General features: G+C 34.1%; 2 protein-coding genes across 2 annotated transcripts; both read right to left on the bottom strand.

The window, feature by feature from the left end:
* Window positions 1–1,826: 1,826 nt before the first annotated feature.
* LOC133524878 (piggyBac transposable element-derived protein 4-like) lies at window positions 1,827–3,948 on the bottom strand. Its single transcript, XM_061861023.1, is given in 3 exon segments — window positions 1,827–3,365; window positions 3,449–3,523; window positions 3,700–3,948. Coding segments are annotated over 3 exon segments (1,755 nt in total). The 5' UTR covers window positions 3,862–3,948; the 3' UTR covers window positions 1,827–1,847.
* Window positions 3,949–8,587: 4,639 nt separating this feature from the next.
* Window positions 8,588–11,751, bottom strand: LOC133525210 (uncharacterized). Its single transcript, XM_061861499.1, has 3 exons — window positions 11,238–11,751; window positions 10,582–10,977; window positions 8,588–8,608 (listed from the first exon to the last, which is right to left on the bottom strand). The coding sequence occupies exons 1-3, from the start codon at window positions 11,436–11,438 to the stop codon at window positions 8,588–8,590; spliced, it is 618 nt and encodes a 205-aa protein (XP_061717483.1). The 5' UTR covers window positions 11,439–11,751.
* Between the last annotated feature and the right edge of the window lie 3,362 nt (window positions 11,752–15,113).

Here is a 15,113-nt window from a genome sequence, read left to right as displayed (position 1 = left end):
GGCCCTAGGTGTGCACGTGCTTTCAGTGATGTCAAATTTTACCCTTCGTGAATTGGCCCTCATAGCTGTCAGTCTTGATGATGATGAAAATGAAAGACGGAACAAAAAAAAGAAAGCTTATTGGGTGCACGAAATGTTTAAAGAAAGAAAAAAAGAGGGTGAATATTGGACCTCTCGTAGGCATTTTTTAGCTGACGAGAGCAAATTTTATTCATACTACCATATGCCAAAAAGTGTGTTTTATTACATCCTATCTTATATTGAGGACTCAATAACAAAGAAAAACACTACGTTCAGAGAAGCGATCACACCCGAAGAGAAATTGGCTGTGACTTTAAAGTAAGTAAATATGTTTCCATTTTGTAGCTAGCGAAATATTAGTATTTTAATAGGGTATATGCATATGGTTCAGAAATAAGAAACAATAAATTTATTAACTTTATTGGTATAGAAATATACCTACCTACATATGTATTATTATTTTTTTGTCTCGTTTCAATTGTGAAATTTAATTACTAAAAAGTTGCGTTTCTGAAATTCCCATTCACACACGAACAAACCATTTTACGAGTGTTTTTTTTTCGGTAGGTAGCTTAGGAATGAGAGTACTTCTAAAATTCTGGCAATTGTTGGCTGACGTTTGACTGTATGGCATTACTTTGTGAGTCATAGTTCGCTGTATTGGCTGCAGTAGTGTATCCAGATGGTCCAGCAGTTGTATAGTTGTAATTATTTCTTTTTTCATTAATTTCTTTCAGTTCCATTTGTGAAACAATATTAAAAACTTGAGATTTTATCAATGCTCTATTGTATTCATAAAATTTTTTCACTGTTGCAGCTATACCAGAAAAAAATTTGTCAATATCATCTACATCTTTTGTTTTCTCGTCTAACACATATTTCATCAACAATGACGATGCGGAAGATCCTTCTTCCACATGACGCTGACGCTTTGATCTGTGTGAAAACTGAGATGTGTTTGTAGAGGACGTAGATTCTGGACGATCTTCATTTATTGAAGCATCTGACTGGTGATCCGGAGCAGACAATTGAGAATCCTCATTGCCAGTACTTTCCTGATCATTGTCTCCGAGTAGTGAAGATATGGTTGCTCTTTCTTTATAGTAGGGTATCAAAAAATTCATTTCATCCTCGTATTGCCATTTTTTGGCGGGAACTGCAGCTTGACCACTTTTGGTACACTTTTTTTTAATAGCCCGGCGATGAGCTTCTCTTAAATTGGACCATGTTTTCTTGCACGTTGATGCTGAAAATTTAAGCAGTTAAATTATTAATACAACTTTTTTTCATTCCAGATATATGGTGAGCGGCGCTTCGGTTAGAACTTTATCTACAAGCTTTAGATTAGGTGAAACGACTATTAGATCAATAATAAAGGAAGTGTGCAAAGCTATTATTGACAAAATGATGGGTGTTTATATGCCTACGCCTACAGCTGAAGATTGGCTAAAAATCGCGGATGGGTTTAATGCCGGGTGGAATTTTCCTAACTGCATTGGTGCAATAGATGGCAAGCATATAAATATAATAGCACCGCCCAACAGCGGATCGCTCTACTACAATTACAAAAAACATTTTTCGATAGTTCTCTTGGCCATAGTTGATGATAAATATAGATTTACTGTTGTTGACATAGGCGCATATGGTAAAAACAGTGACGGTGGAATTTTTGCATCTTCAAAACTTGGAAAACGAATTCAAAATAATAGCTTAAATATACCAGATGATAAAATATTGCCCGGGCTTCCACATGTTTTTGTGGCAGATGAGGCTTTTCCATTACAAAAACATGTAATGAGGCCATATCCTCGTTCTCGGACTCCGTCTCAGGACCAAAAAGAATTTAACAATGCTCTTTCCAAAGATAGGGCCTCTGCTAAAGCATAGCGGAACTGCCTATGGTTCATTTTTCGTCCTCTCTCATTGCTCTTATATATAAGGTAGCTGTTAAGGATGCTGCAGTTGAGCAGACGTCTAAAAACTTTTACGTACCACTTGAGCCCTCTTTTTCGCTCCAATAAATACATGGAAATCTTTTGATCTTTTAGATCAACTCCTCCCATGTATTTATTGTAGTTGTGGACAACAAGTGGTTTGTCGTATTCCAGGTTTGCTCTGCGGCCTGGGGTCATATCGTTTTTGTGAAAGGTTGATATCATGGACACCAACTTTACATCCTTCCAGGCCAATACTGTCACGTCCCCACAGTGAGCAGCAGCCATTTCTCCACGTTGTAGACGACGGTCGTTTAAGTTCTTTATCTGTGAAGGTGTTTCTATTCTGCGTCGGTTAAGGGTTCCTACAACGTCGGTGCGTCTTTGCTTTAAAAACCTTGCTAGACCGACAGAATTATAATAGTTGTCCATATAAAGGCAATGACCTTTGTCAAGGTAACCATCCGATAATCTAAGTACAACTTTGGCTGTGGCATTAGTAAAACCGTGTAAGTCTTGCTCTGCATCTTGTCTTTTTCCTGTATATATAATCATTTTCAGCAAGTATCCTGTTTCGGCTTCACAAAGATCATACGATTTTATCCCGAATCTTGCGGCTTTTGTTCTTATGCACTGCAACCATGAAAGTCGCCCCTTCCATAGTAACAGCGATTCGTCGATGCTCAGAGCTTTGCAGGGAATATATAGTTCTCCAAATTTCCTATTGCAATGTTCCAATATTGGACCCAATTTAAATATTTTTCTATCATCTCCATGAATATTATCTGTAAGATAGTCATTATTTACAAAGTGTAAGAACCTCAGCAGTAATAAAAATCTATTTTTAGACATAATTTTTCTAAAATTTGGCATTCCCAGTATTCCAGTGTTCCAGTATTCGTCTATCCTGCCTCTGTTGCATAATGACATAAACATCATTATGGAGAAAAATGTATATAGCTCCTCCACAGTGGTGTCAAACCAATCGTTTAGACGCGAAGCAGGAGTGATACCGTTTTCGTGTTCAGATGCCTGAACGATAATTTGCCACGCGTATTTATTAGTCTCTACAACTATAATTTCCATTATGTCTCTGTCTCAAATATTTTTAAATATATCTATGGGAGACGTTTCCTGGATAGTAGGGCCAGGTTGTTCCTGATACATCTCTTCAAGCCCAGCAAACTCATCGAAGTCTTCAGACCAAACGAATGGTCTATTGTCTCGTCTTTCATTTGGTTGAAGCATTTCTACGTCTTCAGCCTCTACATCTTCATTCTCTTCATCGATTTCTAAAATCTGAAGTAACTCATCCTCGGTGTAGTCTTCCCAATCTTCGTCGATTTCACTACCTGAATCTAGTGCTAAGTCCTCGATTAGCGAAGATAGTAGAAACTCGTTGTGCCGAACCTACAAAAATACATAAATTAAACATCCATTTTCCATCTATACATAATATATATATCTGTGAACATTTTAAAATACAAATTTACCGCAAATTGAGGTTCTTCTCTATCTTCATCTTCCTCATTAAAATGAAGTCTCTCGTTTGTCGCTTCTCGTATAGCCTACAAAGTTATAATTATGACATTACTGTATTAACCCAGGACTTGCAATAATCAGAGAATTGTTTGACATGGAGAGATCAGGCTTAATATAAAAAGCGGAGAAGTGCTTGATCTTATGAGGGTATATATATATGTAAAACGCAGTTGCAGGAATATCCTAGAAAATAAATACCTACCTGAAGCCTTCCAGTATCAGTGCGATGTACAATAACGTGTTCGTTTGGGGGAACTCGCATAGTTCCATGAGGTGACCGTTGGACTGGTAAGGCCAGAATTAATGGCCTAGCACTAGGTGGTGGCGTCCCTGGCCTTCCAGGGTCTATGTCTCTTGACCCCATCTAGATAGTACATACAAATTTAACATGTTTTTAGTTTGGAAGAGTTTTCATGGTGTATTAGTGACAGAAAGCTATGCCATAACCAGTTCCCCATCCTAAACACTTTCACACGCTGCTTTATAGTTTGATTTCATTCAAGCGTTAGTTTGCGAAGAGTCATAAAATAACACATTTGTTAATCAAAGCATCAATATTTATTAAATTAGTATTGACAACTTATGTTAGAAGAAAACGGTTACACAACACAAAATTGGCATTCATCACCCGGGTAATGTTCATAAATAGCGAACATACAATACCCACACCAAAAATTTTTTGCATCACATAACATACGAAAAGTAATTTTAGTGTCCGTTTGGCAAAAAAAATGACGAGGCAGAGATGGGTCGGCTGGCAAGTGACACATCACACAGACATTCAGTTTTATAAAATGGGTTTCCTCCCATGGCCACTTGAGTTGGTGAATACACAAGCGGTAATCGCTTATGTTCAGATAGTTATCCACATCCAGATAACAAGGCATTGTTTTATAACCTATAACAAATATTTACTTGTAAACATAATATAATTAGAAAATAAAATGTATAGAATTAGACACTAATCCTAAACACTTGATCTCTGAAAAGCAATAACAATAAGAAGATTATTTCCAACTATTCGCGGATCCACGTTCCGGCACAAAAGTTACACGACAATTTATAAACATCATGTATATAAATACTTTAAAAGCCGCAACGTGGATCCGCGTTCAAATTAGTTCTGACAAACTTTCGACCAGCATTTTAGGCTAAAACTAAAGCTATTTCCTGGCAGTGTAATATTTCATTGAAACCTTCATAAAATTACCTTCAAACATGTGTAAACTACTTATTTATAGCCGAACAATAACTGTAAAATATAGAAAGTGCAAAATTACACTTGTTGAGAATGACCGTTACTAGCAAAGTTTACGTTCGTTTTTTTAGATAATTTTCAATATGTTTTGTAAAATTGTATTATATAACTATATAACATGAATCTAAGACAACAAAAACAAAGTATTGCTTACTTTTATTCCAATTGAACCCCTGGAAAATAATCACAACACGTACGCCAGCGACCACACCAAAGCACTGTATGTTTTGAACTCGTACCGACAAGTTTGAACGAAATTGAATGGTTTTGGATCGCTCCGAAGTTAGCTTCATTCAATAAGAATTATATAACACTATTCTCGACCCTATTAACCTTAACAAGTTATTAAAAAACGAAAAAAATCGCGTGCAGTCGTTTGTACGCGGATCCGCGTTCCGGCAGTATAACGGGATTTCGTGGATCCACGTTCCGGGCATACCAAAGGTTAAAGACTGTCAAGAAAATAAAATCCAATTATGAGATATATGCACACCTTCTCGCACACAAAAATGCATTCCTATTTGTTTAATTTTGTTCACTACATTATAAGTAAAACAAAACCTTTTTTAAATTTATTTATTAATAAATAACTAAAGAATTGTTGAAAAGTACTTAGACACAAAAATATATACAATTTCTATGATACAAAACTACATCTTTTATATTACATCTACATCTTATTGTTTTAGACACACCTTATTAACATCAATTATTACTAAGACTTATACATCTATTTGATTACAAAACTATTTTTTTGAGATATTATTAAAAAATTAAAGCAAAGTCAAAAACAAAAATACATTATCATCCCCCCAACCAACGAACACAAACCGATTTCAAAATTACTTTTACAATTAAATGAACAATGCAGATCCAATAACTTATCGATCGTTCCGACTTAAATATTTATTTCACTACTTTAACTTATAGTGACCCCAAGCTAAGGTGTCAAATGATTCTTGACAAAGATATCTTTTCGTGTCAGAAATTTTCTGTGTAAAAATTACATGTTATAGATCGAAATCTGTACATTTCTGATAATACATTTTTCTTTTTATTTAAACAATCTTTGTAGTCTTGTAACTGAAATTTCATAGTGACACATTTATTTACACACCTTTAGCTTTGGCCACTATGTTTTCCTCAACATTCAATGCATACACTTTAGATCTTAAACCTACAAATTCATTTCAAAGTTTACCTTTATTTTCATTTTTGAAAAATCCTAATTTTTTTTATTAATACATGGAAAACCGTAAATATTACTGGGAGCATAGTCAGATGTATCAAAATGTTTTTTCAAATTTTTTATATCATGGTAGAAATCCTCTGTAAAAATTTGATAAATAAAACTGTCTGTATCTGTATATAACAATTTAACATTATTGTTGCATATATCCATAATGGAAGTCGTACATTAAAATGTCTAATATACAAAATCCTAAGTATATAGTAGTTTAGTTTTTTTTTAACTGTACTGCAGCTAAGCTTTCAGAAAAAATAGAAATAAGGTCAACTCGGCGAAGACCGGCGGCATACTTTATTTAATTTTAGCTATCCTGTTGCATGAAAGTAAAATTTTCTGAAATTAGTTGATAAAATATTTCGTTGGTTTCTAATTAAACTTGCCAAATTCTCATTTAAGGCATCGGATAGTGAAATAAACACTCGTTTTTAAAACACGTCGCAATGGACGAACTCTGCGCCAATGTCGGCTAAGATCGTCTAATGACGAATTTACCTACACATAGGCAACCTACGTAATTATCAGGGATGCAACGATATGGCTATTACGATACCGATACGAATGACGAATGTATAACGAATGCATTACGATTATTTAATTTACATCTAATAAAACAAGTCAATTCAGTAAAATCAACATTTACTTAAGTTTTAAGGACAATTTACCACCTAAATGTCGTAATTAAAATCAATTTCTTTTAAATTCTTGTTAAGAAAACATATTTTTTTTAAATTATCTGGTTTGAGTCTGTTTCTTATATCCGTATGGATTAAACCGGCTGTGGAAAACAATCTTTCTGAATCCACTGTTGCTGGTTTGATGGACAAATACTTATGGGCCAATTTTTTCAAATTAGGAAATATAGTATTTTTTCTCCAATAACTTGAATAGCTTGTATCCATCTCTGCATTGGGTGCATTTAAATAAGCATTAATTTCAGCCATATAGTTTTGATCTGAAATAACAAATAAATAATAAAATAAATATGAATATTATGTAGGCACATTATTTCATTTTATTAAAATAATATCTGTTAACTATCTGACACAAGAGAACATCATGTTCTCGTTTGATTGTATTATTTTAGTTTTGGACACTTAGAGACCTTATACACCTCTAAGATTTTATTTTATTTTAAATTTTATTTTATTTTAATACCTATTTTAATGATTTGGACACTTAGAGACCTGTACATCTCTAAGTCAATTTAAATTTATAATTTAGTTTTATAGGTAGGCACTCCTTATGAATAATATGTAGTCGCGTTTATGTGGCGCTATGCCGTCTTTAATGTAACTTACAAGCACAAATGTTGTATCTCACTTTTTTTTTTTTTAATTATATTTATATTAATACAACCCGGCAGCTTGAACATGTCATGCTCGCTTAAAAGTCTTTACTTACGGTGGCGTCGTTGATCGGGTCGCCACTTTCCCGAATGAAGGTTGAGGGAGGCGATGGCTGAGATACACGTCATACTCGTGAACGGGTGCTGTTTGTGGAGACCGGTCTGTTTAAGCTTACACGGGGTACAGGTTATGTTAAAGTATGTAACTTTACTTTTGAGTGACATTAACGTGAGACACTTCATTCGGTTCTTGTCTGTTTTAATTTTTTTGTCTTTTAATTATTTATATAAGAATTCAAGCCTTGGCGACCCTCTACATCTCTAAGGATAATTTAATATATATTTTTATATTTTATCTCTGACACGTAGAGACTTATACATCTCTAAAGAATTTTAGTATTTTATGGTTTTATTTTTTTATCATAGTTTTTTTTTGTGTAATTTGACATTTAGAGACAGTATACATCTCTAATAAAGTATATTTATTATTTCATAGATTCGATATTTGTAATTGTTTTTTTTTAATTTATTGTTTTGTAAAAATGGACATGTAAAAGTGCCCCTGTGGCCTATTTGCTGAATAAATGTTTGATATTTGACTAAGCAGTACTTAGTAAGTATTATATTAGAGTATTTAGAGTCTACTTCATATCAGATTGTTTTTGTTTCATTTCAGTTTAAAAAAATCATTTCTGTATGTAAAAATTTCACTGATTTATTAATTAGTTATAGGTAGTACTAGTATCTAAAATTTATTTATATTTATTTATTTATTTATTTTATTTATTTATTTATGGTACCTACATACTGTTATGTATGTACCAGCTTTTATCTTTTTTATTAGGTAGGTAGTGTAGTATCTAAAATTCAAAACAAATAAAGAAAACTCACTTGATGAAAAGTTTGAAAGAGGTTCCACAAACTCCTTGTCTGATATTATCTGTTGACAATCATTCCATTTTTTTTTTGAAGTAGATGGTCCAGGGTCCGTTTGAATTTCATTTATGCATGATGTGGTAGTAGAGGCAACCAACTCTATTTCTTCCTTCAATCTCTCTTTAACATTTCCAACAGCACATGAATTTTTAAAAACTCTTGCCTTGTACCTAGGATCCAAAATAGTAGCTGAGGCATATATTGTATTGTTCTCTATGTTACCATAGCGAGCTCTCATTTCAGTCGAAAGATCTTCTGCCAGCCCACGCACTGACTCTGGTAAGGTATTATCACTAGTTGTGTTATTTAGGACCTGGCAAATGCTGTTGACCAATGGAATTACAACCGAAAGTGTAACATCTGCTTTGCTCAGTGTTTTTGTTGCTTCCTCAAAGTACTGTAAAATCTCAACAATACTGTTTATTTTACTCCATTGTAGACTGCTTAAGTCATGCTGACAGTTGACTTTCGGTAATACAGCTTGTATTGCAACTTTTTGTTCACTTAGCCTAAGAAGCATCTGGAAAGTTGAATCCCATTGCGTTGGGACATCTTGGATCAGTACCTACGTGAATAGGCAAATTAAACCTTTCCTGCTCCTCTTTCAACAGCTTCATTGAAGTAGTTGAATGACTGAAATGGCCGACTATTTTTCTTGCCGTCACTATCAGTTCCTTGATTGACTCTCGTTCAAACAGGCCATCTTTTATTACTAATTGTAATTTATGTGCATTGCAGCCTATATGTTCATATTTAGTATTATGGGACAATGAGTTGAGCACATTTACTATTGCATTTGTCATATTTCTTGCATTATCTGTTGCAATTGTTTTCTCTTTCTAGAATATGCCAATCTAATAAAATCATGTGTATATTGTGGGCAATACTTTCACTCGTGTGGTTTTCACCTTCAAACGGAAACACTTCTAAACAGAATGACTTCGTTTCAAATTCTGTATTTAAGCCATGTGCAGTGATACTTATGAAATCATTCATATTAGATGATGAACTACTGCTCCAAATATCACTTGTTAAACAAATATATGGGATATCCATCAACATAGCTTTAATTTCCGACTTAACAGCAACATACATACTTGGTAGAACTTTTTCGGTCAAGTGAGTTCGGGAAACGACTTTGTATCTATATAATATATATCTTCGTATGGCACTAACTCTTTTTTTTTGCTTTTTCGATCACAGAGTGACCATAGTCACATTCCATGTGCGTATGTCCAGGTACCAAAAATGTATGGTCAATGACCTCAATATGAAGACATTGTTTCATAATGGTTAAAAACATAGCAGCAACAAAAGAGTTTTTGTTTTGGCCGCCGCAAGTATCTGAGTATAGAATGATTCTCTTTACTGTAAGCGGTAAGTTTTTTATATAGTCATACAGACAAGATGCTATTTGGTTACCGCCACGCTTTCCAATACCTTCATGCCACATATAACAGGTTGCTGTTTTTAGTTTGCAGTCATGGATTGTCAGATTAAACGTCCAAAGATTTCTTTTATAAAACGCCATGCCAGAAGAGAGCATCGGTGTCGGAAGACATTGTTGAAGATCGAAAGTTAATACTACTAGAGACTCATCTACCTCTGACAATGTTTTATCAAATTTTTTTTGATCGTATGCTCTTGTAGCCCGTTCTTGATGTTCATTTAGCTCATTTATAAGTTTTTCTTTATCAGCTATTGTTTTACAATATTGTATACTAGCTTGTAACTTGTCACATTTTGTGCAAGTATCGACTTTTGGAGGTTTAAAAGACAATTTTTCGCTATGAAATATTTTTGTGTACATAGTTTTACAAACTCGTTCATTTTCTGGAGTGTCGGTGCAATATAATGAATACATCTTGTCTAGAGTGAGAATGCTCGGTAAAAACTTTTTCGATGTCTTGTTTCTGCCGTAGTGACTTTCGTATTGTGGAAAAGACAAAATATGTTGCTTTACCTTTTCCAGATCGTTGTCGGACCATTTGGGTTTTGATAAACTTCCTCTTATGGATTCTGCAAGTATGCCTGTTTTTGAGTCTCTTTTCTTTATCGCTTGTAAGTACACAAACTTGGCAGTTTCATCAAATATGGCCATAAAACACTGTTTGCAGACCTTCTCATGTACTTCTGTGCCCCAATGAATATGATAACCATATTCACAAGATCTATTCTTTTTCGGATTGACTTTGCAGACTTTCTTTTCCTCAACTGTAATCAGTGACCCTATGTATTGAACTCTTTTTTCATACGACCCTAACTGCCAATATGTTTCAAATAAATCTTTTCTCACATGCTCCGATATTTTTCTTCTACAATTATATCTACAAATGCTCAGTTCTTTCATTTGCCTCGCCGGACGGTCTTTACCATAGGAATGATATGCCTGCCCAGTGTATCTACATGTTTTGTTATCTCTTTTCTTACTTCTAGTGATTTTTTTGCTGGATCTTGGCTTGGATTGAGTCGTTTTATTGACAATTTCTCTTAAAGTTAGACTGTTATTAACAAGTTCCGTTTCATTGTCATTGGCAGTTTCATTGTCAGCGTCATCGTCGTCAGAATCAGCTACATAGGCTGTTTTTGTGGGTGGTTTCCAGGTAACATCAGCAACACTGTCATCGCTATCGAAGTCATTATTCGTTATATTATTTTGTATGCCCGATGTCGATGGGAATTGACGGTCATCCTGGGAATAAAAGATACATTATACTTAGGATTATGTCACAAAACAGGCATATTCAAAGTCTAAAAAAACTCAAATACGTTAGGTTTAGAATGATTATTATGAGGAATAATATTCTAAGGGAGCATTGACTTTTTTTAATTCTGCTCTAAATTAAATTTAGTTATAGGAGTTGAGTAACGTTGAAAATCCTTAAAATATTTTAATTGAATTAGCAACATGTTACGTGTCAAAAATTAAGTAATACGATACAAAATATTTACTTGTTGCGAGGTATTTAGTTCAGTAAAACCATTTGATAAAGCACCCTCATCGAAGATTATGACACTGTCCTTGTCAGATGTGTTTTTTTCGCATAAAGTGTTGGTTATTTTTTGTTTTCTATTTAATCCTAGTTCTTGAGACGTGACGGAAAATCGCTGCAAATAAAGTACACAAAGTATAATAATTATTTCATACAGCATGAATAAAAGAGCATAGGTAAATTTTGTATAAAAAAATACGATACCTTCCTTTTTGGATTTTTACCCAGTTCCTCTAGAGAGATATCAATTATGCTCGTCGAGTTATTAGAGGTATTGTCATTATTGATGATTTCCTCAGCTTGGGTACGGGTTTCTTCATTCTGTGGGTAGGCAATTATTTCAACCTTAGCAGCTAAGACAAGCTCAAAAAAAAAATTTAACATTAAATTGAAGTAACACATTTTATAATCAAAAGATCATTAACCAAATTACAAGTTCTAAAGTAACTAAAAGAGTAGTCACTAAATAACCTCAACAGAAATACAGAATAATCGCACAAGTGACCATATACTTTACATTTTACGATAGCTTAACACGAGTTATGCCTTCTGGGTCACAATGATGTAATGGAATAAATGCAGTTATGGCAACGTTTTTTACATGTACTGGTATAACTCAAACATTCCATACCTAAAATTTGTATTATTTACTCACACTTGATGTTAAATAAACGAATATTTTCACAAATAATTACAAGTGAAAAATACTCACGTCACTTGAACCGACTTCTGGAATCCCCAAGTCCTTGAGAGTAATTAACTGTCTCTGCGCGATAAAAAATAATTTCATATTACAATCGATTATTCTTACCTCTTCGTATCTTGATGTCTGGTCTTCAGGCGGAATCTAATAGAATAATAAATTTTATTATAATATAAAATAAGATGCCTACTCAGGTCAGTACCGACTACTTTAATCGTAATAGTTATAAAAGGTACATAGCGTAAAACGTAAAAGAATTTACTCGAAAAATATGTAATAATGACTACCGCTACACTTGTTATTGAATTGGTTATCAAGCCCTTTTCACTTACAATAATATTACTCTAAACAGAACTATCCACTTACAAAAACACTACACACGAATACGATAACCAAACAATAATACTTAACGTTTCGAATAACGAATTTACTTATACAAAGTTTAATACTGCCGTTCAACAAATAGGTCATCAGTAAAAACAAATAGACACTTACTTTTTTCGGTGGATTAATCGCTAAAGCTGTAAGTTTTCTTCCGCGAAACATGTTTTGTTTTACCCGTTTTACCAGACACAAATAATAATTATCACACTGTACCTCTCTTCACGTTACACTGGATAATGAAGTATCAGTTAATGTACTTTATTCATGAAATTTACTATTAATTCACAAAAAGCATCGTAAATAAACGTTTAAAATATAGTTACTAAAAATAAAAAGATTTATTGAGTTAAGACTATGCTATAAATCAATCAAAATAATAATACTAAGTAAAAAGTAACACATCGAGTTGTTTCCGTGCAGCAAAATAAAGAGACCAAATAGACCAATAGCAACACGGCATAAATACGAAACTGTCCAATGATATTGCTTGTAGCAATGACATTAAACGAGATGTTCCTTTATGCTCACGCTTGGATAATGGTATAAATGGGTTTATGTCAAAATGGTCTGAGAATATTTGCTTGTAGCAATGACATTAAACGAGATGTTCCTTTATGCTCACGCTTGGATAATGGTATAAATGGGTTTATGTCAAAATGGTCTAAGAATATAACGGGACAAAATCAATTATTTCTTTTCTTCAAAATTATAACTATAAACATGCCTTATAGTACGTCAATAACTTTGACTTGAGACCACTTGTTCCTTTGCAATCGTCGACAACGCCGGATAAAGTGATTTATGTCTTCATGCACACTAGACTTGTAACCTTTGGGACATTGGGAAAACTGGGTTAGGAAACTGCTAGAGTTATGTCCTTTTGATATGTTGTGAAGTTCGATGAGCTGAATCGAATGGAACAATAAAAACCAAAGGGAATAAGTCGTGTTATACCGTTATTCACTGGAGGCACTGATTTGTTTCAGCAGTTTCGATAGTAAAACAGCTCCGCAAAGTTCAAGTTTTGGAACGCTCATTGGCTTGACAGGTCCTATTTAGTTTTGGCTGCTACCAGTGTTGTCTTGTATTCTCCATCTTGTGTTTTAGCGCGAAGATAAGCTACGGCGCCATATGCATAGTTAGAAGCATCACAGAAGCCGTGTATAGTGACATCTTCCATTGAGTGTTATACATGACATATCATTATACAAAATGAGTATTATGTTAATTGACCGTTTTTCCTAATAAAAATATCGATTTTGTTATTATAGCAAACGTTCATTATATCTTGTGAACGTTATTAAAATTAAATTATATATTATGTACTTATATCTCATGGGACGCACCCATTCTTTAAAGGCTTTTACGAAATTGGAGCCGTTGTCGGTCACAGTCGCAACAATTTTGCCTGGAGTTAAACCAAAGTCGGTATGCAGTTCTTCTAATAACATTGCAATACGCTCGAAGTTATGTACACCTGGAAATCTTCGACACGCAAGGGTTTTCGACTGTCTGTTCAGGTCCGAGTCTAGCCAGTGTACGGTACAAAACGAAAAAAACGGTACAAAACAAACTTCTTTTCCGGCATGACCAAATGTCTACAACAGTGCACACAAGCAACAATCAATCTGGTGGTGTTACATGCAATCTGGTGTGTGATTTTTCCTTTAAATGAGATTCGGTAATCCTACGGCATAGCGTTCTTCGGCTTATTAAATTTAATCCGTGTTTTTTTATTTCCAAATTGTTCAGCATTGTAGCAAAAAAGGACCTTCTACTACGTTTAGTGGTATCATTGAATGTACAAATAATTTCTCACATCGTTTTCAAATCCTGTTTGATTTATAGTCCTTGTCCTTCTTGAATCGTTGAGTTCAGTGGAATCGTTGACTTGGATGCGACATCTTTTTTGCTTCTGATCTGCGGAATGTTGTCGGTACTCTGCAACAGCATCTTCTCCGTGTTTTCTTTTTAAATAACTTAAAAAGTTTGAAGTCGTATTTGCAAGGCACTTGTACTTTCAGTCTCCCTTAAATTTATGGATGAATCCATGAATGACATTTGATCTGCCCATACCCAATTAGCAAGTTTCTTCGCGGCTTGTCCACTGCTTGTTTTCTGGCTCTGTTTAAATTTTTTTGTCCCTTAGATTTCTCCATTTAGCCTTCAACGTTTTAACTGTAACAATATTTTCAGGTTTTTAGCAACTGGTGATACATACACAACAATATCATTCTCTTATCGTTTGGGTGGATGCACTGTTTGGAAGATCGTAATTCAAGTATGTGAACAAATTTGGAAAGTATTACAACCAGAGTATATCCCGGTCCTTTATATTTTGTATTATAGATGTTGGATCATATGGTAAGGATTCCGATAGTACAATATTTGAAAATTCTTCATTTTATGAGCATTTAAAAAATGGCCGTGATATGAATTTGTCAGCTCCCACTCCTTTGCCAGGTTCTCAAGAGCCTACACCACATGTATTCATTGCAGATGGAGGATTTAAACTAGAGACCATTCTGATGAGACCATTGACTAGAGACGCAGCAATAAATGACGATGATAAAATAGTACATTATGATACAAGTGCGAAAAATAGGAAATTCGAAACGAGTGGCGATAAATTAAAACACGACCGAAGGGAGTGTTTTAAATCGACACGAGTTGCGAATTACCTATTCGCACATGTATCGTACAACGTTTTACAGTACATATGGCCCTTTAAATGTTCGACACAGTAAC

This window comes from Cydia pomonella, chromosome 14, assembly GCF_033807575.1.
Source record: "Cydia pomonella isolate Wapato2018A chromosome 14, ilCydPomo1, whole genome shotgun sequence".
NCBI lineage: Eukaryota > Metazoa > Arthropoda > Insecta > Lepidoptera > Tortricidae > Cydia > Cydia pomonella.
Note: the sequence above shows the minus strand (reverse complement) of the source record. Positions and strands in the feature narration are given on the sequence as shown.

Coding starts and splice junctions, on each gene's coding strand:
- LOC133525210 (XM_061861499.1), bottom strand. CDS start 11,438: ATGCTGTATGAAATAATTATTATACTTTGTGTACTTTATTTGCAGCGA. Junction 10,978..11,237: donor AACTAAATACCTCGCAACAA/GTAAATATTTTG, acceptor TTTTATTCCCAG/GATGACCGTCAATTCCCATC. Junction 8,609..10,581: donor GAAGAAAAATATCGGAGCAT/GTGAGAAAAGAT, acceptor ATTGGTCAACAG/CATTTGCCAGGTCCTAAATA.